This window comes from Rhizopus microsporus (assembly GCF_002708625.1).
Source record: "Rhizopus microsporus ATCC 52813 unplaced genomic scaffold scaffold_11, whole genome shotgun sequence".
Taxonomy (NCBI): domain Eukaryota; kingdom Fungi; phylum Mucoromycota; class Mucoromycetes; order Mucorales; family Rhizopodaceae; genus Rhizopus; species Rhizopus microsporus.
Genome location: NW_019671926.1, coordinates 165,285 through 187,699, shown reverse-complemented (window position 1 = coordinate 187,699; position 22,415 = coordinate 165,285). Strand labels below are relative to the sequence as shown.

Below are 22,415 nucleotides of genomic sequence, written 5' to 3'. Positions count from 1 at the left end.
TCACCAGCTGTTCCCTTTGAAGTTGAAGCTAAGCCGTTCACAAAAGAACATGAAATTGTTACACAATCTGGTGATGAGCATTAAGAAGTTCAACATGATTGTTCCAACTTAGTGAACGTCTGGAGCTAGATTAGTTTTAGTGCACAATTCGTTCCTCAGTACGCTTTAATGAAATTTTATTTCTCCAAAAAAAAGGGGGTCAAATTAACCGTAAGCTGATATAATCAACGCTTTTCAATGATTCATATGTGCCGTTGTATCAAGATGATACATATGCTCAATGTTGAATAGTTTATCACGTATACATCTTTTTCTCACAGTCTTTTTGTCTATTTTATCTTTTACCACACATTGTATTTTATCAATTAAACAAGCATGCATTGGTTGAGCATTACTGCATTGAGTCCTATAAGTAAACCATTAATTTAACAGTTCAATTTTAAAATGCGTCCATTCGTGGCTGGATCAGGCTGTATTCAAGTCCCTAAAAACAATACGCGTCTATTTTTATTTATTTATTCAAAATATGGACAATCTCACAGAAGAACAAAGACGAGATTTCGTGTAAAGAGAGAAGATTATATTGTTATCTATATATTCTCTTGACTTATTTCTGTTGTATAGGGATCAAGTATTGGAGGAACTAGACGAAGTTGAAGAGGAAGAAGAAACTGTAATTGAAAATGAAGAATCACCTGAAGAGACATCTGAAATGCCCAAGGACTTGTCAACCCCTGTCAGTCTTACACAGCAGAATAGACAAGCAGCTGAACAACAAAAGAAAAAGAAGAAGAAGAAAAAGAGCAAATCCAAATTACCAGAAGCAGGTAGCGAACTACCTGACGACTATGTTGAAAAATACCAAGAAGATCTCATTGATAACCCATTTGACCCGTAACGAAAACAAACAAAAACAAAGAGACTTCGTATTCATTATTTTACTAGTACACTTCCTTTATCACAAAGAGTAGAATATGCCATTTGGAAATATCGTAGAAACCACAAGTTTACTGAAGAGAAGAATGAAATCTTTGCAAACTATCTGAAGTTCGGTGGGATCATTACTGGTCAAAACATGTTCTTGGGTGGAACTACTGCTGCTGACGTAGATGAAGATGGCGAAATGGATTTCAAAGCAGCCAAATTAGCAATTGACACTGTACCTGATGAGCTGGAGGAAGGCGTTGAAGTCAGTTTTAGTGAAGTTGCTCAAGTTTATTTAGGAAACACATTTATTCGCGAAAATCGATTTATCGCAATGCAAAACTTTATTGATACTCCCAACATCATCGATGCTTTCCTGAGATACCTTCAAATCAGAAACGTTGCCCCTGAATATGCTGATGATATCGCTAAGGCCCGTGCGATCGTCAGTCAGGCTAAGGTAGAGCTACCCAAGTGTAAGAAACTGAGCGTGGATATGCCTGGCAAGCTTAACCGCGCATGTGCTATCGTCTTTGGCGACGAATCGATTTCGATGGACATGTCCTGGATGAAGGATGCATCAGCAAAGACGATGAAGATGTTTAGTGAATTTTTGGACGAAGCCGTTGGTATGACTACGGAGGAAGCAACCAACATCGTCCGCTCACAGATGGGTGATATCAAAGGCGTGCATGTACTGAAAACGTTGAGTTTTGTGCTTGCCAAAGTGACATCTATACCGCCTATTCCAGCTGATGCTCAACCAGACGCTTTTTTTAAAGTTACTTTCACGAACTATGACGACAATAAAGAGAGCTATGACATTATATTTGAGAAGAAGATCATCGACAACCTAGTTTTAGGAATGGTCGCTCGTGTGACGCTTTGTAAATTGAGCAATGGTGAATGGTACCTTGAGAAGGCAACTCGCATTATGCCTAGCTTTTATATGGAAGACGACTGTTTGTCTGAAGATTATGACTATTAATAAAACCTGTTTTTTTTATATTTTTTTTATTCAATATTTCTATGCTTTTTATTCTCATGAAACATGATCCAGCCTTCTCTTCGAGGAGAATTCCTCTTGGCCCAGAGTTCTAAAAGCCTTCCCCTCTTCAACTTGTCATCAAATCCTGCTTTCGGAAGCAGGATTTCAATCATATCATACACGCCTGAAGGCTTTGGTTCAGTATATTCATCGTCAATCCATTGTTCGGTAGGTATCTCAAAGTCAATGATGACATCAGGTGATCGTTGATGTCTCAATTCGAATCCATCGCCCTTTTTAAAAATCAACAGAATCTCTTTTGTTGAACTAATGTATGGGCTTGGATTATCCAAATGTACATTATTGACAGATTTTTTGAACCAAACCAGATTCTCAACATATTTACAATCTATATTGAAGTTAATATCTATTTACAGAACCTGAGCTCTGCCTCTCCTTACCTATAGTATACATCATTCTAACTACATCAGCCTGAATCAATTTGTGTGTCCAAACAAAGACAAGTCCCGCAGACATATGCGTGATCACCTTCTCCATTAGTTTTTGGAAATCAGTAATATTCCATGAACACAAACCATCGTTTCGTCCATCTGCAACGTAAAATTCCCATGGTGGATCAACCAAGATACCCTCTAGTCTTGACATATTTGATATTTCTAAGTTTGGCTCCAGTATCAAGTCTAATATAGGTGAACATTCATGCATGCTGTCTAGCTCGAAATAATGACTTTTTGTTGCATCCCGTACGATTCGTTTGGATAATGGTTGTATTTGCTTGACACCACTGAACAATTCATTAGGAATACGTACAAATGAAATGAGTTCGTCAGGTGTATCAACCTTTCGCTTCTTGACACCAGTGAAGAACCTTGATAGTGTTGACTGTACTACCTTTGCTCCGTTAGCTGTCTCTGTTGATGGAAGCGTACTAGGAGTTTTTTGTATCATGCTTTTTTGCATAAGCCTATATGAAGAGAAGATAAGGATGGCTGTATACATACAACATGCGTGTTTACATTTCTGTTGTCAGAAGCCCTCGACGCCATTCTTGCTTGGCCTGCCAGTACTGATGTCTTTTTTCTTTATCGAGATATGGACTGCATAAAAAGTTAGTTCTATTGCGATTCTTTAGGTTACATTCTGTTGAGGAGCTTACGTTAAGAAATTCTTGTATGCTTCCAGTCGCTCTTTCCACTCTTTATCCCAATCCCGTTCTTGTAGGTGAGCCACCTCTGCATCACCATTATCCACAAAGCCATCATCATCATCATCATCATTCTCGCCCCTTAACTGCTTCTGAGGCATTTTTGTGATCATATCTGATATTCTTGATTTTTGATTTCTGGGCCTAGCAGCAGTAGTCGAAGCTGCTGTAGCGGGTTTCCGTCGAACAGCTGTAGGTTGCTTGATAACTGATCCTCCATGAAACTCCTTAATCCATTCGTCCACTTGTCTTTCAATCTGTTTGACTTCTTCTGTTTCCCATTCAGGATCAAGACTGTAATTTGAAATAGAAGGTGCTCCAAAACGGTTACTGGAACCCTTTAGCTTTCCATCCACAATCGTATAGTTTTCATCTTTTAGTATTCCTTTTTTAACAAGGGAGCGATAGTATGACATACATTGATAACCAACCTAAAGATAATAAACAACTCTTCATTTGAAATATAGTATATATACACTTACTCTATGAGGGAAAGCCTTACTGAATATACCCCACATGGTACCTATTCTAATCCCCTTATCTATCCATTCTTGATATCTTTCCATGAATCGCTTCTTTTCTTCCTTGCTCCATGATCCATTGTGTTGCAGTTGACCAGGAACGACCAGTCTAAAGTAATAGGTTTCAGGGCTCTATACGTAGGTTAGTATTTGTATAATATAATCTACATTTCAATGTACCGTATGACGTGCATGCCATGCCCTTAACCGTGGTGGCTGCCAGTTTTTTACTGCTTCTCTTGTGAATAGATCCTCTCCGTCCACATGTGGTTGTTTTCTTTTTAGACTTGGTTTATCTTCCATACTAAGTGACTTTAACTCTTTTTCTAAATGATCTTTTTCTACTGTTTCCATAATCTTTGCTGCTTGTTCCCAAACTAATGGATCTGTATCTAGATCCATACTATCATCTGAAGCAGACTCTTCATAGCTATTTAATTGTGAAATGACTTCTTTGCCTTTGCCTTTGCCATTCTTTTTTAAAAAGTCAGCATGAAGAAAAGAAAGAATAAATAATAATAATACCTCGTCTTTCATTTCAATCGTTTTCTTTGGTTTTGATAAACTTGTTATTTTTGAAGTTGAAGGCGTAGATTTTATCTCGTCGACAACATTCTCACTACTATTTAACCACGAATTCATTTAGTAAAATAAAACACGAAAATTTGCTGTCAAAAAAAAATTAAAAAATATGGATACATTTTCGTGTTCCTCACTCAAACTCCTCTTTGCATTAAATCCAACTTTAATGTGGCAAGTTAACATACTTCTTGACTTGCTGCGAGCTTTCAATACTATTATGCTCAGAACTTATTTCTTTCTTTACTACAATGGGAACAAACGGCACAAAAAAGGTAAATGCTTGTTAGACTCGATAACTTGGCGTACGACCACAGACATAGCTCTTTACGTGTTTCCATCTAGTTTTAACATTGAGCCTGAGCTCCTCTGGAGTCATATCATGAACTAACTTCTTTAAATTAGCAATACCGCTCTCAAAATCTCCTTTAATACTGTGAATATCAATAGTGGTCCTCTATGGTTACCTTTGGAACTTCCTATACATGCATCGTACAAGACTCCTTCCTTACTGAATCCTTTCACCTCTACAATACACTGATTCATGCCAATGATACACTTCCCTATACTAGGCATTACTTTCGAAACAGACGATTATACTCACCGATCAAACATGGAGCTAAGACAACTAAATCTACCATGAATATCTCTTCAGTCGTAAGAGCCAATTCTCTGGGTTTTCACAGCTATTTCCCTGTCGCATCTGCCAACCATTTATCCAACCAAGGATGGAGTATTGTTTAGCTATTACTTTGCTTGCAAACCCTGAGAACAAACAGCTTGAGCAATTGCAAGGCACCTGTCTACACCATATCCTTGGTGAAAGGCTGGATGAGAAAACTTGGACATTCTTTGTTTCTAATACTGCGATCAACATCAAAGCTTATCGGACGGCCGTCCATTTGAATTTTTTGACATATAGTTAATGATGCCCGCCACCCACTCCCTCCAACTTTATGCCTATCCTCTTTGGGCAAACCATTAACCCACTTAAAAATTAGAGCATACAGAACTAAAGAATTGCTGACCTAAATTCACGCAGGTCAGAGATAAAATAAGAATGTCAAGTAACTGCACTGAAAAAAAATTCCTTTTCTTTCTTCTTGAGTCAAACATATACATTTAAAAGCACGCCAAGTGAATACGAAAGTAGTCATTTTGTTAAGGATTAAAGAAGAAAAAGTCAAGTGTGGGAGTAACAAAATGAAGTTTTTATTAAAGTGAGCAATAGTTTGATTTCCAAGTCATTTTAGAAGCAAGGAGAGAGAGAGAGTTTTTGAATAAGTAGAGGTTTTTCTTTTGATAGCCAAGTTTAGAGAGCAAGTAGGGATTTCTTTTTTTTTTTTCCTTTCTTTCCATAAGTCCAGAAGGCCACATTATCACCAGCTTTCAAACCCAAGATGACTAGAACCATAGACTGCATGCCAGAAGACTACACGGTGTAAACCCTCCATGAATAAAAAGTACTCAAGTCTCAAGTCTCAAGACACAAGACCCAAGGCTCAAGACTCAAGACTCAAAAAACAACCACGGGAAACTCAGGAAAGGGGAGCTTCAACGTACGAAGAGTGCACCAAAGTACCTAGGACGAAGCTTTTCGAAAACACTACGGACAGTGCGCGCAGCAAGGACATTGAAACCTTGAAACCTTGAAACATTGAAACATTGGGACATTGGAATGTTGGAACATTGAAAGTATCGAGCTCAGTAGTAGGGAGAATTTACGGGCCATTCATCAGCTGTAGAGGCAGAGCCATAACAATAGGAGCATCTCGGGGTGATCCAGCATAGAGAAGCAGCGACCTACCTGGTTAACTTTTGTTTTGTTTTGTTTTTTTATACTTTTTCCTTTCTTGTAGTAGAGCTTGATAGAGCTTGGCAAATAGTGGCAAAGTAAATTGATTATGTTTCTTATGGCTTCAGGACTTAAATATGTAGTTACTCCAAAGCAGTATTCATTAGCAGCAGACATTGATAGACATGAGCAAGATTCTTTAGGGGCTTTCCGACGTTGATAAGCATGGGACAGGCATTCACTAGCATTTTCAGGCACTGATGATCATTTGTAGGTATTAATAAGCATGAGCAGGCGCTCACTGGTCTTTCTAGAGATTTGATAAGCGTTTGATAAGCGTTTTTAGATATTTGGGCATTTGTTTGAGTGTTTGAGTGTTTGAGTGTTTGAGTATTTGAGTATTTGAGTATTTGAGTGTTTGAGTGTTTGAGTGTTTGAGTGTTTGAGTGTTTGAGTATTTGTTTGATTATTTAGTTATTTGAGTGTATTGATGAGCAGTAGCAAGCATTTTTTGAGCATGAGTAGGCATTTTGAGCATTAGCGAGTAGCAGAGATTTCTTTAAGGCTTCACGCCGTGAGAGGCCATTATGATAGAGTAAAATACATCAGGAACCATGAAATAGAGCCAGCAAAAGTGAATTTTCTAAACGATGGCATTATTTATATGTCCTTTGAGATCACCCCCAAAATGATATTGTACCTTTTTCAACATAGGAAATAATAGAACCATAGGGGAATATTTAGAAGAGATAAAGAATGAAGAAAAAAAAAAAAAAGGACAAGAATGATGGCCTCTTTTATAGCTTTTTGTTTACGTGAATCATATTATTTAGGCTGAAAATAAATGACTCATTTCTCCTTTTTCTCAATTTATCTTTTTCTAGCAATGCATGAACAAATAAATAACTCATTTTCTATCTTATCCATATTAGAGCACATCCGAACGCCTCCTACCCTTTTTTTGCATGATTTTTTCACACCTCCTTTTCTTTTATATGGCCGCTTGTTTACATAAGACTAACCTCACACACATACTTAATTTTTTTTTTATTATGATTGCTTCATTTTTCTTATTTCCAATACGCGGTTTTACTATTTTTCTAGTTGATTTCTTTAAGAATGAGTAAAAAAGTAAAGCGAGCATCAAATGTACAAGGGAAAAGGTTGGAAGAGGGCAGCATCTTTAACAACGCAGCTGGTGATAAACAAAGGGCTTTTCTCAAAGAGCATTAGGCTGACGATGTTGTGGAACATGCGTAGTACTTATCCAAAGGATCTAGTCGTTACCCTTTGTTTGTTTATCATATACCTTTTTGGTGTATGCTGATAAGTAGTACGTCTAAGAAATAAAAAGAGAGAAAGAGAGAGAGAGAGAGAGAGAGAGAGAGAGAGAGAGAGAGAGAGAGGAAGTAAAAGAGGTTGTTCTGTAATAATCATATATAGATCAATGGCTCACTATTTAAAGAAATAGGGAGATTTCATAAAAAATGTTAAAGGATGCCATTATTATTTTTGATGGCAGATTTGTGCATCATATAATTCCCTTTTTCTGGCATTTGCTAAAAAGAATCAAATGCAAACCAGATCGTGACCTTTGCAATCAACATGTATTAAACTTGTTTATCAAACATGAATATAACTGGCTTAGGAAAGCATAAGAGTGTGTAATGCTTTTATTTTTTTTTTTATAGTACACATGAAAAAAAGGGTAAAAGATAAAATGCTTATCCTCTATTCCCCTGCTGTTATATCCTTATCTTTTTCCCTTCTGCTTGTGAAATGTAGACTAGCATTGACGACGATTGTGATTGAGGTAGATCTAATGACTATCCGTTCATTTTTATAGTAAAGCAATGGATCTTCTAAGTCTGCATAAACTATTTCAAATGGCGCTCGAAACAAGATGGGTTGCTAAGGTACGCGGCATACTTTATATAGCCCCCTATTGTCATGGATGCTCGTGTATCATGAATGAGAGGTATTATCAAATATGCAATTGATTGAATGACGAGAAAGGAGTTTTTATAACTATGAAAAAATAATATGAATACATGAATACACAAATACATGAATGCAGGAAAAGGATAGAAATAAGCCTTATATGGAGATAACATAGTAGCAAACTGGTAAAGAATAATGAGAAAAAAAGAAGAGAGAGAGAGAGAGACAAGATTACCCTTAAGACGTGTTTAATGCCTATCACTATTCAAAATTGTGAATAAATATTCATTATTGCAAAACATAATCAAATCGATCTATTTACTCTATTTAAAAGTAAATTCAGGTTAATAAGCACGATAGAGACATGATGTAAATAAGAAAAGAGATTCATTCAAGATTGTGTGCATCAAACTAAAGCAGAGTGATTTATAAATTTGCTTTTTTTGATTAAACACTGTAGTGACAGATATTGAAATTTACTTGACCAAATAAAATATGAAAGACGGAAAAATGCGGACATCAACTGTCGATAATTATTAATGTTTTTAGTCGTGCTTGTGTTCTTTATAAGGCTTTGAATTTTTAACTCTGAAACGATACTGAGACTGCGTCTGGCTTGCTTATCCGAGTTCGCGCTGTAAATAGCAAATGGTCCCATGCTGAAAGCAAATCTGGATGCTTTCTCTGCTGGAGCTAACTGTTCAAATTTATATCCGAGAATTCAGTCGAATTATTGGCTATTTTAATGGTTGAGGAGCGGTATACAACAGAGTATTTATCTTAACTGATATCAGAGAAGTTCTTGAGCATCTCAGCTGACTACGTAGTGGAGCTTTTTCCCATTAGTTAACCCCATATCCACATGTTCTAATCCAAGTCCTGTTATGAAAGAAGTAGCTTATATTCCCTGGAGCTCCAAATCACAATCATAAAAGGCAACCTCGCAGTCTTTTTCCAGAGTGAGGTCTAACTTTAACTTTTGACTGTTGTTATCTAATAAGCTGATCTGTGTAAAGCGGTGTTTTTGGTTAGGGCGTTTCTTAAGTAGTTTGAATTTGCGAATTTTATCACCATAAAAATCACAAACAAAATCACTGTCATCCTTTAAATATATTCTAAAAACAACTGCGTATAAAAATACAAGAGCTAGTTGTGAATGAAAATAGTAAGTAGAAATATATCCATTGTCGTTATTTTCAGCCGTACTAATAAGTCTGATTTTTTTTTTGTCACTGGCATAGAAGCGTGCTTCACATATTTCACACAGATATTGATCTTGTGGATGAATATTTTCTTTTCTTGTTTGACCATTTTGTGCTGGTAGTTAGATGTGACTGTATTAATAAATAGTGTTGTGTTCAACTTTACATTTACAAAAGACAGTTAAGTCGATCGCAAGAATAGAAATGAATATCATAGAACTACGACTTGAATGAGAGCTTTATAAGAGAGAGAATTCATGGCTGCCATTCATATCCAATGCTGTTAATATTCTAATATGATACATAATAAACAGATAGAGAGTAAGATATATGCTGTAATCTGATGGTTTACCACATTAAGCACGTCAGACTTGACGATCTGTCTTGAAAACACCATTACTGCTTTTCATATTTAATCTCAGACAAATAAAAAAAAAAAAGTTGGAGAAGGTATTTTTTAAGGGGTTTTTATTGTTCAAATGTTCCGTACTGCATTTCTTAGAAACAGCCGTTTAGTCACTTCTTCAAATATCAAGCAGCGCTTGTACTCTACAGCTGGAAGTAGCAATAAAGCTGGAAATGCTCCAAGTGTTCCTGCCATGCTTGCTGTTGCTTCCATGGGCTTTGCGGCTTATTATACTCTTGTTAAATCAAGAGAGGGTCAATGTAGGTATTATATACTATAGACTGTCATGTATTAAATCCCCATGTCTGAACGAATAGCATTACCAAGAAAAAAGAATGTAGCTGCAGTTGAACAAGAAGAAGCTTTGAAAGAACAAAAACTGCAAGACAAGCTGGCCAAGAGAGACTTGGAGACAAAGCCTATACCCGCATTTAAACCTGATGAGGTCACTGTTGTCTTTGTGTTGGGTAAGTAACTATTGCTTTATGCATACAAATGTATACCCATAACTCATGCTCTCGAAAGGTGGACCTGGTGCAGGCAAAGGAACCCAATGCGACAATTTGAAGAAAGATTATGGCTTTGTTCATCTGTCAGGTAATTATAATAATTGTAACAATTGTAACATAGTGTAACGACGTCAACTATAGCTGGTGATTTATTACGTGCTGAACAAAAGCGTGAAGGATCTAAATATGGAGAGATGATCAATAACTATATCAAAGAAGGCTTAATTGTTCCTATGGAAGTAACTATTGCCCTTTTGGAACAAGCAATGAAGGAAGCTATAGCCAATGGTCAAGGAACCCGATTCTTGATTGATGGCTTCCCTCGTAAAATGGATCAGGCAATCAAGTTTGAAGAAGTTGTCGTGCCTTCCAAGCTGGTGCTTTACTTTGAGTGCCCTGAGGAAGTTATGTTGAAGAGATTATTAAAGAGAGGAGAAAGTTCTGGACGTGTAGATGATAACATTGAATCTATCAGGAAGCGCTTTGTTACTTTTATTGAAACTAGTATGCCAGTCATTGATGAATATGCCAAACAGGACAAGGTTAAAAAGGTACTGGTAGACTCTATAGAGTGTAATTCTATATACTAATTATGTATGCATATAGGTTCACTGTGATCAACCTGTTGAGAAAGTATATGAAAATGTAAAGAGCATCTTTGACGAATTATTCAATGAAAATAAATAGACATACAATAAAGAAATATTAGATAGACATCTCAGAACATAACATTAAACAGCTGCTGATCCGGCGTCAAATTTTCCGCTTTAAGTTAGAAAAGACTTTAAATTTATTGACTGGTCGTCATTTTGAACTGGGGGATATTTGCTATAGCAGATATATTATATCTCTACAGTTATGAAAATACCATTCACGTTCTTTACTACTTCTTGTTCACTGATCGCTAGTTTTTGCTTTGTTGACTGAATTGGGAAAGCAATAAAGGTATGTATGGAAGTTTGGCATTCAATTGTGTGTATAGCTCGCATGCCTAGCTCTATAATACCTGTGACGTCTGATAGAAGAGCATACACTTGTTTCTTTATCACTAGTGAAGCATAGGATGCTACGCTGTCTTCTTTTTTTTTTCTTGTCCTTTTTTATTACATGATATCTTTCTTTTGAGAATAGCTTATCTCTATATTTGCTAAAAGAAATTGTGGTACTCATTTGCCACAAGGATCAATCAGATGCATTACAAAATTAAAGCAAGGACTTATTTCGATATTCTTTCCCTTGGTTCTCTCAAGGTCTGCAAGTATGTGCTTCTGGCTGATCATATCCATAGGGCATATTTTACCAAAAGATATTTTTTGAAATACAATGGTGTTCAGTCGTTATTGTCCATTGATGCTCATCAAGAAGTAGTCTTTAATATTAGAGCTTTAAGAGCATAAATTTACTTCGTTATCATAAGTTCTTGTTTTAAAATCAAAAATCAACCTCTACATCGAGCTGCCATGGCAGAATTTCCGGGTCGGACATTCAATCGATCCTCCCACTGCTTTGCCCACCCTTTGCTCCTGCCCTATTGTTCGATGACAAGGCCAACCCCGTCCTCTCTGATAATCTTCTTTTGAAAATATCTCGCTATAATGGGTAAGGGCTAGACTACATAGTTATCAGAAAGCATGTTGTATATACTAGAAAGACAGGGAGGAAAAAGGAGCTTTTGGATTAGACAGTGGAAATGTATGGATATATAATAGATGGATGGGAAATATTGGATATTACAAACTGAGTAATACATGTGCGTAGTGAAGATCATTGAAATGCTCACATCTCTACATCAACAAATGAAAACACCTCTCCCCTCCCTTAAATTTTAGTATAGAACAAACTCATGCTGTTCTGGAAATTAAGACACAATTTGCTGATTATATACATGCACACTTAGGTAAGGGACAACCTAGAGGTTTGAACGCTGCTCGTAAGCTTCGTATTCACCGCCGTGATCAACGTTGGGCCGACAAACAATACAAAAAGAGAGCCCTTGGAACCGCCTACCGCTCATCTCCTTTCGGTGGTTCTTCTCACGCCAAGGGTATCGTTCTCGAAAAGATTGGTGTCGAAGCCAAGCAACCTAACTCTGCCATTCGTAAGTGTGTCCGTGTTCAACTCATCAAGAACGGTAAGAAGGTCACTGCCTTCGTCCCCAATGACGGTTGTTTGAACTATGTTGACGAAAACGACGAAGTTTTGATTGCCGGTTTCGGTCGTAAGGGTCGTGCTGTTGGTGATATTCCTGGTGTCCGTTTCAAGATTGTCAAGGTCGCTGGTGTCTCCCTCCTTGCTTTGTACAAGGAAAAGAAGGAAAAGCCCAGATCTTAAGATATCATCCTTGTGTTTATTATTATTTGTATAAAAGAGTAATTTTGCTGTGTACAAAAGTGTAAGACTCTTTTCCAGCAACTTCGACAAGCTATTTTTAACGGAGTTGAGATTTATTTGATTTTACATCATTTCATTGGCTTAAAACATATCGAATGCTGTGGAACTTTATCATTTTGCATATATATAATATGCCTTCACTTTTTCGTAATTCTATTTCTCTTTCTCCCTTTTTTGATATAAACTACTTTAGAAGATGGGTAAAGACTATTATGCAATCCTTGGCGTTCCAAGAGATGCAGATGATGAAACAATAAAGAAAGCATACCGTAAATTAGGCAAGTATATATATACCATTAAAATAAGCGTATTATTAACTACTTTATAGCCTTAAAATGGCATCCTGATAGAAATAAAGACAAAGCTGATGTTGCACATGCTAAATTTCAAGAAATTGGTGAAGCTTATGAAGTACTAAGTGATAAAAATAAGCGTGCCATCTTTGATCAATATGGTGAAGAAGGTCTCAAAGGTGGTGCACCACCACCGGGCGCTGATGGAGGTGCTGGCGGATTTGGCGGTTTCCCTGGTGGAACGTTCCACTTCTCGACGAGCGGTGGGCCCGGTGGAGGTTTCCGCCCGTCCGATGCTGAAGACATATTCAAACACTTTTTTGCTTCCTTTGGTGGTGGAGGCATGGATGAAGGCTTTGGCGGTATGGGTGGTATGCCTGGTGGATTTTCATTTGGCACAGGTGGTATGCCCGGCATGGGCGGCGGTTTCCGTCGCAGTGGCTTCAGACAGCAACAACAGCAAGCTCAAGAACCAGAAAAACCACCGGCTATCAAGCGTCCTTTCCCTGTATCATTAGAAGATCTCTACAAGGGATGCACAAAGCGATTAAAAGTAACACGTAAATTACGCGATGGAGCAACAGGTCGACCCGTTCAAACAGATAAGATCCTGACGATCAATGTCAAGCCGGGCTGGAAAGCAGGTACAAAGATCAGATTCCCAGGCGAAGGAGATGAACTTGAGAATGGCACAACACAAGATATCGAGTTTGTCTTGGAAGAAAAGCCTCATCCTGTATTTAAACGAGAAGGAGACAATTTGCGCATGACAATACAACTGACTCTAGTCGAGGCTTTGACCGGTTTCCAAAAGAAGATCAAGACTTTGGACGATCGTACGTTGAGCGTTAATAACACCAAATCAGTTGTTCAACCTGGACAAGAATCTCGCGTTGCAGGTGAAGGCATGCCAAATTCAAAGACAGGCAAAAAGGGTGACTTAATAATTACATATGAAGTCAAATTCCCCACTTCCTTATCGGATGATCAAAAGCAGCAATTGAAACAGATTCTTGGTTAAACGTAGCTTCTGTCTATAATGTATTTTTGTATACTTCATGCGAGCCTTTTAAACACACATGTATATATTTTGATATTATATAAACTTTTTTCTTTTTCTTATTTTCCTTTTATACAAAAATTTTGTACTTTTTATTATATTACATCATTCGTTTTAATTGTTGGCTTTGGATGCCATGGAAGCAGCTTTGCCATCAGGGATACGGATAAAGTGAGCAGGTTCAGTAGCAGTGGCAACGGAGTCCAAGATGAAATATCCTTTACGCTCGAATTGGATAATATCACCCTTCTTTAGTTGTTTAATATTTCCATCCGCTAAGACAGGGTATTTAAATTCACTTTGAGGTGTAACAAGATCCTTGACATCATCGCCTTCTTCAACCTTCTTCTTTGTAATCAAGTAGTCGTAATCAACCAAGAGAGCATCTGTAGCGTCTTCATCAGCAGCCAACCAAGTGAGCTTTTTCTTGGTCTTTTTGAAATCACCTTCAAGGTGAAGTTCCAACTCAACATCTGTGGCCAGACCTTGGTCATTCTTGGTTACCTTGCGAACAAAGACATTTCCCCAATCCATAAGAGTGATTTCTTCACCTTCTTCCAAAGTCTTGGCATCATCTTGGTCCAGGTAGATCTTGGGACCATAGTGTGTCTTCTTCTTGCCCAGGCTGGGATTCTTCTTGTGAACGAGAACTTCCTTGACTTCAACAGGTGCGTCCTTAACATGACAGACGACAACACCTTCTTTGAGAACAGAGGTATATCGTGGGGCAATAGGGTCAATGACCTTCTTGTTTAAGGCCCAGAGTTTGTCCCACTCAAGCATCAAGGTGTTTTGAGAGGCGCCTTGCATGAGAATGTACTGCTTCAGGGCTTCAATAGTCATACCACGACGGCGGATACCACGAACGGTAGGGAAACGAGGATCATCCCAGCCAGAGACGAGGCCTTGATCGACAAACCAAGCGAGCTTTCTCTTGGACAAGAGAGTGTACACAAAGTTGATTCGGCTAAAGTCCCAGATCTTGACGTGACGGAGGCCAAGGGCGTTGAGCATCCATTCATACTGAACGTTACGATCACGGTATTCGTTCGTTCTCAAAGCGTGAGTGACACCTTCGATAGCGTCAACAACAGGACAGGCAAAGTCATAGGTAGGATAGATCTTCCATTTATCACCGGTGTAGTGGTGAGGTGTCAAGTTACAACGATAGATCACAGGATCACGCATGGTACCATTAGGACTGGCATAGTCAATCTTTGCACGCAAGCAGTTCTTTTGACCTTCCTCAGAGCCCTTTCTCATCTCTTCGAATCGACGCAAGTTTTCATCAATTGAGTTATCACGGCATTTGGAAGGAATGCGAGCAGTACGTTGTTCACGCATGGTTGCTTGGTCAGTGTCATCACAGTAAGCCTTTCCTTCCTTGATCATCTTTACTGCCATTTCGTACATTTGATCAAAATAGTCGGAAGTGTGAGTGACAACAGATGAGTCAACGCCGATCAGCGCCAAATCCTCCTTGATTGATTCCTCAAATTCTGTCTTTTCTTTGCTAGGGTTGGTATCATCAAAACGAATGATCAATTTTCCTTTGTATGTCTCGGCAAAGTATTGGTTGAGTAAGGCGGCCTTAGCGTGACCAATATGAAGGTAACCAGAAGGCTCAGGAGGGAAACGAGTGCAAACTTTACCCATTTCGGCCTCAGTGAGACCAATATCGAATTTGCCTTGATCGGCAGCTTTGTTCTACACAAAGAGTAAATATCAATCCTATTTATCGTAAATAGACATGCTTACCTTGCTAGATTTATCTTGCTTTTGAACAGCGGTTAAGGCATATTCAGCAGCATCAAATGATAAAATGTGTTCATACCAGCGAACAAGATAGGCTCCAAGCGTCTCTTTCTTGGTCTTGATGATACGAGCAAAGACAGGAGAGGCACGTAAAGCGCCCCACACAGCGAAATCAGCTGCAGTAACCTTGTAACCAATGATGTAGGAGCGAAGTGTCAAATGCTTGTTGAGCTTTTTGTAGCTGACATCCAGGGCCTTGAAATCAGTGGTGGATAACTCAGATTCGACGACATCGAGCCATTGGTCGATCAGGGTGCAGGTCAGGGCATCTTTTACATCGTACAAACCTGCTTCGGGGTGAAGACGAGTCAAAAGACGGATAATAGCGTTAGTTGTGTCATAGGTTTCACTTTATCCCCAAGAAAAAGAGAATGAGATACATGTACAATAACCGGATTTTCTTTCTTTTTGCTTACCCGTTATAGCTGATAGAGGCAGCAGGCTTTGAAGCACCTTCAAGGTTCTTTACATCACGCAATTCGACATTGACTGATCCTTCTTTAACAGAGTTGATATAGCTTGCTACAGCAAGTACGCCTACACACATAGACATTAAGTCACCTGCTTTTTTTTATATATGCACTCATTTTTTACCATAGCTAAAAGGGGATGCTTTAGCAGCAACAACAAGTTGAATAGGGCTCATATTCAAAAGGATTATTTTTCTTTTCTGACCTGAAAAAAATATTTATAGAAGGATAGTGACTTGCTTTTGACTCATGTTGCCCCTTTAGACATTCTGACTTTTATCTGAGTCATAAACTGTCCCTTTGACACCTGTTTCTTCACTTGTCCATTTTAAGGCGGCTGTGAGCATTTTGAAAGAGTCTATTTATATGTTGTTATGGACTCAAATAGATTATGATTAGATTGTACTACTGAAGATAAGAGAAAGGGTACTAGACCAAATACAGGGCTTATGGTTTTAAATGGCGGATTTTTTAAGTTAATTTGCATATTGATATATCTGAGAAAGAAGTTACTGAAGGTGTCTCCTGATCATTTACTAGTGCTATCTAGCTCAACATCAATAACAGTTTGAACATAACTCCATATGTTTGAGCACAACAACCACTTTGTAGTCTGACAGCTTCACATTACGTTTTTAATTTTCTTTTTCTTTGACTTTGGCGAGAAGAGAATGCGCAAATTTCCTTCATCCTGATAACTCCTTTCAAGCTCAATGCTGACAGCTCGGCAGCTACTTTTTTCAAGTGGTTTTTTGAAGTTAGAAAAGGCTGTGTTTTGTGATTCAAGGAATTATAGCAATTATCTTACCCTGAACTTAAAAAGGGTATTGATAGTTTCTGGTATATGCTTGGTTGCTTCTTATTTGTGGGCAGGGACAGTTTTTTGACTAGGTTTGCAACATGTACACTCTCCTTCTCTTCTAAGTTATACATATAACCAGCACTGCCTATATGTGAAAACATTCGTTAGTCGTTTGAAAAATGAAAAGAAAATGATTCATGGCAAAAAAGACCTTTCAATAGAAGAATAAATACTATCAACCAATTGCATTCAGTGAATTATATCATATGACGCGCTATCAACTACTACAGACTACATATATCATCGATCAGTGTTGTAGGTATGGTAACAGTATCTTGGGTTGTGTAGGAAGTACATATTGATTATATTACGTCAAAGGGTGGTATCTTCTTTAATATAAACGTAGAAGTACGACACTGAGTGATGCATTTATGGCCCAGCCAAAAGTTCGTCATTGTGCATATGCTATCATCTGTGGGTAGTCCAGAACATTCGCTTTTTTTATATGAAGAATGAGCAGTAGTAAATAACGATAGGAATATTTTGTTAACAAGAGAATGCTGGTCATGATTATTGAGTATACGTATAAGAATATCTTTTTCAAGTTCGATTTACGATAATCAACAATAATGCAGTCATCTTTTTTCCGATTTTTGTTTTGCTTTATGGTGCGACTTGCTACGTTATTAAAGAAAAACTACATGGTTCTTTTTATTAAAACTAGATATGATATTCTTTTACTATACCAAAAATCTCTTCCTTCTTTGCTATAGCAAGCAACTGTAGAACTCCGCATAAGGAATATGTACATAAATTTAGCATATGGAAGCACGACATTTCAAAAAAGAACGTGTAATCACAATATGAATGTTGTTTATGTGATGTTATCTGCATAATTAATCAGCCGTGACCAAATACATTGACAGCTTTTTGGTTATAATTTTCTTTGAGGGAGGGGGCTTTTGATATCAGGGAATAAAGCTCTAGCTAGGGTATGAAAGCATAGAAATAATGTAAATTTCTATTATATTCTATAGTCATCTCTTGAGACAAACTATACATTGAAAAAAAAAAAGACTCTGTGTATACTGAGGGAATATAAACCCGTCAATTAGTGTTGTGGTCACGGTAAATGACTCATATATACGCGTAACAACTGAAGAGCCTTTAACCTTATCGCCAAAGTAAAATTCTAAAGCGAACCTTTGCTGTAGACTAGTGTAATCATGTGTGTGTTAATACTCTGCAGAAAATAGAGTAACCTTGGAAATAGGTGCTTGCTGATAAGATAGCGTATTCAAGACAAGGAGTTGCCATGGGAGATGAAATTTACTATAAAAGGGAAAATGAAGACAGGGTCAATATAAGATAAGATTCAACATTAAGATGATAGAAATTGCATATAAATAAAATAGGGAGCTAACCTCACGTGATAGCTTATCATTCTAAGGGATGGTTGCGCTATTTAATGTTTCCGCGGATAGATTCAGTATAGAGATAACACATTTCGGATCTAATTGGCCAGATTAATTTATCTTCAGTCTACTTTGCTATCAATAGCCAATCAAACCAGACTTGATGTTTTGTATATAAAAAAGATTTTTTTAACCCTTTTGTCCTTTTTTGATTTCTTTTTGTATAATTCTTCAAGAAGTCAAAGTCACCTTCTTCTGGATTGACAACAAATAATCAACAGCAGTAAATAGACACAAAGAAAAAGAACTTCAGCCCTTTTTCTTTTTATTTGCAAAATGACTGTAAAGTCCCCCTTTTATAACAAACCATCAACGGCTACCAGCGTTGATTCATGTCACAAATGTCCGTCAGAGCCGTCCACCAAGACTCAAGTGTCAATGACAGCTGATTATATGTGTGTAAACAAAGCCCAACAGCCTGTTGGCTTCGAACAAGCAAAGGTCACTACTTCTTCCAGCAATAATCAACATATTATTGAGCCGAGCAACTCCAGTGTTGCGAAATCGGACATTGGAAGTACGGTGGTTACCTCGTGTTCGAACTGTGGTACGACCACAACTCCTTTGTGGAGACGATCTCCTCTTGGTGAGGCTATCTGTAATGCCTGTGGCCTATACTACAAGGCCCGTAATACGTGTCGACCTGTTTGGTTAAAGAGAAATTCATTAAAGCAACGTCAACAGCAGCAACTTCAAAAGAACCTTGTTCCTCGTCAACAACCCCCCTTATTAGCCCCTGCCACTCACAAGCCTATTCAGTATAAACAACCTCAGCAACTTCAACAACCTATTGCCATTCAACCTGCTTCTTCTTCCGCTATGCCAAAGCCTTTGAATAATGAATCCGGTAACAATGGTGATTTCGTTTGTGCCAATTGTCATACTACGACAACACCACTTTGGAGACGAAATGAAGCTGGCCTACCCATCTGTAATGCTTGTGGCCTTTATTTCAAGCTTCATAATGTTCATCGTCCGATGACCATGAAACGTTCTACCATCAAGCGTCGCAAGAGAGTCACAGCAGCTAATTTGGTTACTCACAAGCCGCCTATGGTTTATCAACCCCTTAAATCGGATGATAAACGAGAACATTTGCGTCCCTTGCTACCTTCTCCTGCTACTTCGCCTTCACCTGAACCTATTGAGCCCGAGATTCAACAGCAACAACAACGCTATTACTTGCCTTCGCCTCCTATGAGACCTACAAAGAATAACATTGCCTGTCTATTGAATCCTGAACTTCCTCGTCCTCATTTGCCTTCGCCTCCTATGGCTCCTCATGATGACATCTTGCCTTGTTCACCTATCAATATGTTCCACCCTGTGGATAGCCATGTCCTGGAAGCACACCGTAATGAACTGAAGCGTGAAGTCAATAACTTGACTAGTTTACTTAGTCGCACAACTGCTATGCTTCAAAATATTGATCATGTTATGGCTGCTAGCCTTCATAAGAAATAATATGAATAAAAAATATGTCTTATCTTTTTTTTTTGGATCCCTGACGACCCGAATTAAATGCGGGGTAATCGTATAGCGGAGAATTAATTGTATTGATTTCTGCTTACTTATGAACATTTATCATTTATCCAATGTTCCGGCCCCTTTCATCTCTTCTTTCTTTCCAACATGAATACAAAAGAACCGTCTAGTCAAGATTCTATAGAGGGTAAACTACAAATAAAAGACAAGATATTTGACATTCATGCTTTATAGTAAGCTGAGCTACTTTCACTTTATACAAGAGTTAACAACTTTCAGGAATCAACACCATCACCTATTTATTTACAACAAAGCGATCAATTAATAATTCCCTTTGTTACATCAAAATCAAGGCCAATACTTGAACCTGAAATCAATAATAGATCATTCAAGAAGAAATTCAATCGAAGTACACTTGGGGAAGATGAAAAAAGAGAGAATCATGTGGCATCTGAGCAAAAGAGACGAAATCTAATTAAATCACGGTTTAAGGAATTGACTGATCTTGTTCCCTCTCTAAGAGATTCTAATCAACCAAAAAGTGCCGTTCTTTTTAAAGCAGTAGAATATATAAAACATTTGGAAAAGAGAAATAAGCATCTCCGTGAAAAGCTAGAGTCATTACAGATACGATCACATTTGGAAAAACGCACCGCTACTGTGTCATATCAAGAAGCGACTTGTCATATTCAAAAGAAATTACCTCAGAGTACATTGAATGCGCTCATGATACACAAACAGCAACAGAAGCAGCTGGAAGAACTTCAACTAAAGCTTCAAACTCAATTATTATCCAAGCATCATAGAATACATTACCATTCCATTTCTATACCAACCTCAAACCATGCATTCATTGTACCTCATCAAGAGGATGATCAATAAAATTTCTTTATATGGAAAAGGGGTGCATTTAGTAAATTTCCTCATGGATGACGACAGCATAATTCTGATTGGTTAAAGAGGTTAAAAAATTTTCTCTTGAAGGGTGCATTCTTTTTTTTAGCCCTTTTCCTTTTTCCTAAACTTAACGAGGCTTAGTTTTTTTTCGAAGGCTTGGTTCTTTTATTGCTTTTCCTTTCAACAAGAACTCCGGTCAAATTATTAAAATATGGCTCGTGTCCATTTATTTACTTCATCACCTTACAACGATAAAAGAGCCAATAAACGTCCATCGCCTACTCTAGACGAACACATTGCAGAGGCTCCTTCTCCACCCAAGACAATTGAGGAAAATAAAACAATTGAAAATTCAGACCTGGCAGCTGCATTACTTTCAGGCACACCTACCACTTCACTACCTGCGCCACCTACAACAGAACAAGCAACTGTAACAACTAATAGCGATAATGAACTAGTAAAGGCTGAAGACGTCTTGGACCAAGCTGCTGCTGCGACCGCTCTTCAGTTGCTTGGCCTATCTTCAACAGTTCCAGCAAAGGATGATAAATTGAATGATAAAGGAAAATCACCTGACGCGAGCATTATTTATTCAGCGCCTCACCAAGAAGAAATTGACCTCAGTGAAGATAGTGCAACGCAGGATTATAAAAGAGGAGCCTGGACAAAGGAAGAGGATGACCTATTATTGGCGGGCATCAAAAAATACGGGTACGGTCGCTGGAAAGAAATTGCGAGTACCATTCCAGGCCGCAAAGGTAAACAGTTGAAGCAGAGATGGGATAATACTTTGGCTGCAAAATATGTTGATCAAGAATGGCTCAAGAAGAAAGTCAAGGGCGCAACAGCAACTCTATCTGAACAGGCTAAAGATGAAAAGGATGAAAGGGCTCTGAGATTTTTGGAGACCACAGACTGGAACGAGGTAGCACTAAAAATATCCGAAAAAGCAAGACAAGGGGACCAGAACGCTATTGAGGCTCTCTTGTCTCAGGCTTTATTGGGTACAGTAGCCAATAACGCGAGTCATCATACACCACCACAACAACAGGAACCACAACAATCGACACAGTCAACAGCAACAGATACCAGCTTAACACAAACTTCAGACACAACAAACCTTCAGCATCCGCATACTCCTACGACTACAGACACAGCTTCCGCCACATCACCCTCTGAACATCCTTCGACCACACTTCCCACTTATTCATCTAGTCCCGCCTCCTCCACAGCCCCTCTTAACTTTGCCGACGCCGCCTTGGCTTTGTACACACAGCACCTAGCCCAACAACAACAACAACAGCAGCAGCAACAACAACAACAACAACAGCAGCAGCAGCAACAGCAACAACAACAACAGCAACAAAACAGTAATAACGCAAGTGGTTCTCCCGTTGCCAATACACCCATTCTCAATCATCCCTATTTCATGACAAACCCCTTCACTTCCGGAAACGATAACGTAGCTGCTGCTGCTGCTGCTGCCGCTGCTGCTGTAGCTGCAGTTGCCCATCAAGCCTCTCAACAATCGCATCAACCACAATCACAGCAAACAACGCCTCAACCAGGTAAGAATAAAAAAAAAGTAAGCCTATAAAAAGCATGGATTGACCATATACTTTATTAGCCCGAGGACA

The 22,415-nt window shown here is 38.3% G+C and overlaps 10 protein-coding genes across 10 annotated transcripts; 7 read left to right on the top strand and 3 right to left on the bottom strand.

Annotated features, from left to right (window-relative positions):
• Nucleotides 1-526: 526 nt before the first annotated feature.
• Nucleotides 527-1,912, top strand: RHIMIDRAFT_238668 (uncharacterized protein; the record flags this gene model as incomplete). The annotated part of the gene is made up of 3 exons (XM_023609013.1): nucleotides 527-564; nucleotides 625-894; nucleotides 946-1,912. The coding sequence occupies 3 exons, from the start codon at nucleotides 527-529 to the stop codon at nucleotides 1,910-1,912; spliced, it is 1,275 nt and encodes a 424-aa protein (XP_023464937.1).
• A 26-nt stretch (nucleotides 1,913-1,938) lies between these two features.
• Nucleotides 1,939-4,300, bottom strand: RHIMIDRAFT_238667 (uncharacterized protein; the record flags this gene model as incomplete). Its single annotated transcript, XM_023609012.1, has 7 exons — nucleotides 1,939-2,321; nucleotides 2,374-2,897; nucleotides 2,950-3,030; nucleotides 3,090-3,568; nucleotides 3,620-3,790; nucleotides 3,839-4,132; nucleotides 4,184-4,300. 7 exons carry the CDS (start codon nucleotides 4,298-4,300, stop codon nucleotides 1,939-1,941), a joined length of 2,049 nt encoding a protein of 682 aa, XP_023464936.1.
• Nucleotides 4,301-5,549: 1,249 nt separating this feature from the next.
• RHIMIDRAFT_21611 (uncharacterized protein) lies at nucleotides 5,550-5,931 on the top strand. Its single transcript, XM_023607302.1, has one exon. It carries the CDS (start codon nucleotides 5,690-5,692, stop codon nucleotides 5,888-5,890), a length of 201 nt encoding a protein of 66 aa, XP_023464935.1. The 5' UTR covers nucleotides 5,550-5,689; the 3' UTR covers nucleotides 5,891-5,931.
• RHIMIDRAFT_257114 (uncharacterized protein) lies at nucleotides 5,587-6,539 on the bottom strand. Its single transcript, XM_023611250.1, is given in 4 exon segments — nucleotides 5,587-5,715; nucleotides 5,730-6,327; nucleotides 6,432-6,442; nucleotides 6,507-6,539. The coding sequence occupies 1 exon segment, from the start codon at nucleotides 6,207-6,209 to the stop codon at nucleotides 5,973-5,975; it is 237 nt and encodes a 78-aa protein (XP_023464934.1). The 5' UTR covers nucleotides 6,210-6,327; nucleotides 6,432-6,442; nucleotides 6,507-6,539; the 3' UTR covers nucleotides 5,587-5,715; nucleotides 5,730-5,972.
• A 3,343-nt stretch (nucleotides 6,540-9,882) lies between these two features.
• Nucleotides 9,883-10,777, top strand: RHIMIDRAFT_204017 (UMP-CMP kinase; the record flags this gene model as incomplete). The annotated part of the gene is made up of 4 exons (XM_023606726.1): nucleotides 9,883-10,048; nucleotides 10,107-10,178; nucleotides 10,232-10,641; nucleotides 10,697-10,777. The coding sequence occupies 4 exons, from the start codon at nucleotides 9,883-9,885 to the stop codon at nucleotides 10,775-10,777; spliced, it is 729 nt and encodes a 242-aa protein (XP_023464933.1).
• A 1,209-nt stretch (nucleotides 10,778-11,986) lies between these two features.
• Nucleotides 11,987-12,421, top strand: RHIMIDRAFT_257100 (40S ribosomal protein S23; the record flags this gene model as incomplete). The annotated part of the gene is made up of 1 exon (XM_023611249.1): nucleotides 11,987-12,421. A coding segment is annotated over one exon (435 nt), but the record flags the coding sequence as incomplete, so codon positions are not given.
• A 256-nt stretch (nucleotides 12,422-12,677) lies between these two features.
• Nucleotides 12,678-13,795, top strand: RHIMIDRAFT_285272 (DnaJ-domain-containing protein; the record flags this gene model as incomplete). The annotated part of the gene is made up of 2 exons (XM_023613258.1): nucleotides 12,678-12,759; nucleotides 12,810-13,795. 2 exons carry the CDS (start codon nucleotides 12,678-12,680, stop codon nucleotides 13,793-13,795), a joined length of 1,068 nt encoding a protein of 355 aa, XP_023464931.1.
• An 82-nt stretch (nucleotides 13,796-13,877) lies between these two features.
• On the bottom strand, nucleotides 13,878-16,563 carry RHIMIDRAFT_21562 (putative glutamate--tRNA ligase, cytoplasmic). The gene is made up of 4 exons (XM_023607291.1): nucleotides 16,244-16,563; nucleotides 16,066-16,186; nucleotides 15,593-15,998; nucleotides 13,878-15,541 (listed from the first exon to the last, which is right to left on the bottom strand). Exons 1-4 carry the CDS (start codon nucleotides 16,293-16,295, stop codon nucleotides 13,949-13,951), a joined length of 2,172 nt encoding a protein of 723 aa, XP_023464930.1. The 5' UTR covers nucleotides 16,296-16,563; the 3' UTR covers nucleotides 13,878-13,948.
• Nucleotides 16,564-18,930: 2,367 nt separating this feature from the next.
• Nucleotides 18,931-19,425, top strand: RHIMIDRAFT_192324 (iron transporter biosynthesis regulating transcription factor; the record flags this gene model as incomplete). The annotated part of the gene is made up of 2 exons (XM_023605968.1): nucleotides 18,931-19,041; nucleotides 19,225-19,425. Coding segments are annotated over 2 exons (312 nt in total), but the record flags the coding sequence as incomplete, so codon positions are not given.
• Nucleotides 19,426-20,283: 858 nt separating this feature from the next.
• RHIMIDRAFT_192604 (uncharacterized protein) lies at nucleotides 20,284-20,508 on the top strand (the record flags this gene model as incomplete). The annotated part of the gene is made up of 1 exon (XM_023605975.1): nucleotides 20,284-20,508. A coding segment is annotated over one exon (225 nt), but the record flags the coding sequence as incomplete, so codon positions are not given.
• Nucleotides 20,509-22,415: the final 1,907 nt, after the last annotated feature.

Excerpts from the sequence above, each read along its gene's own strand:
- RHIMIDRAFT_21562 (XM_023607291.1), bottom strand. The coding sequence starts at position 16,295 with ATGAGCCCTATTCAACTTGTTGTTGCTGCTAAAGCATCCCCTTTTAGC. Across the intron at positions 15,999-16,065 it reads GCCTCTATCAGCTATAACGG|TGAAACCTATGACACAACTA; the intron begins GTAAGCAAAAAG and ends TTGGGGATAAAG. Across the intron at positions 15,542-15,592 it reads AGCAAGATAAATCTAGCAAG|AACAAAGCTGCCGATCAAGG; the intron begins GTAAGCATGTCT and ends CTCTTTGTGTAG.
- RHIMIDRAFT_257114 (XM_023611250.1), bottom strand. The coding sequence starts at position 6,209 with ATGTCTGCTGCTAATGAATACTGCTTTGGAGTAACTACATATTTAAGT.
- RHIMIDRAFT_21611 (XM_023607302.1), top strand. The coding sequence starts at position 5,690 with ATGAATAAAAAGTACTCAAGTCTCAAGTCTCAAGACACAAGACCCAAG.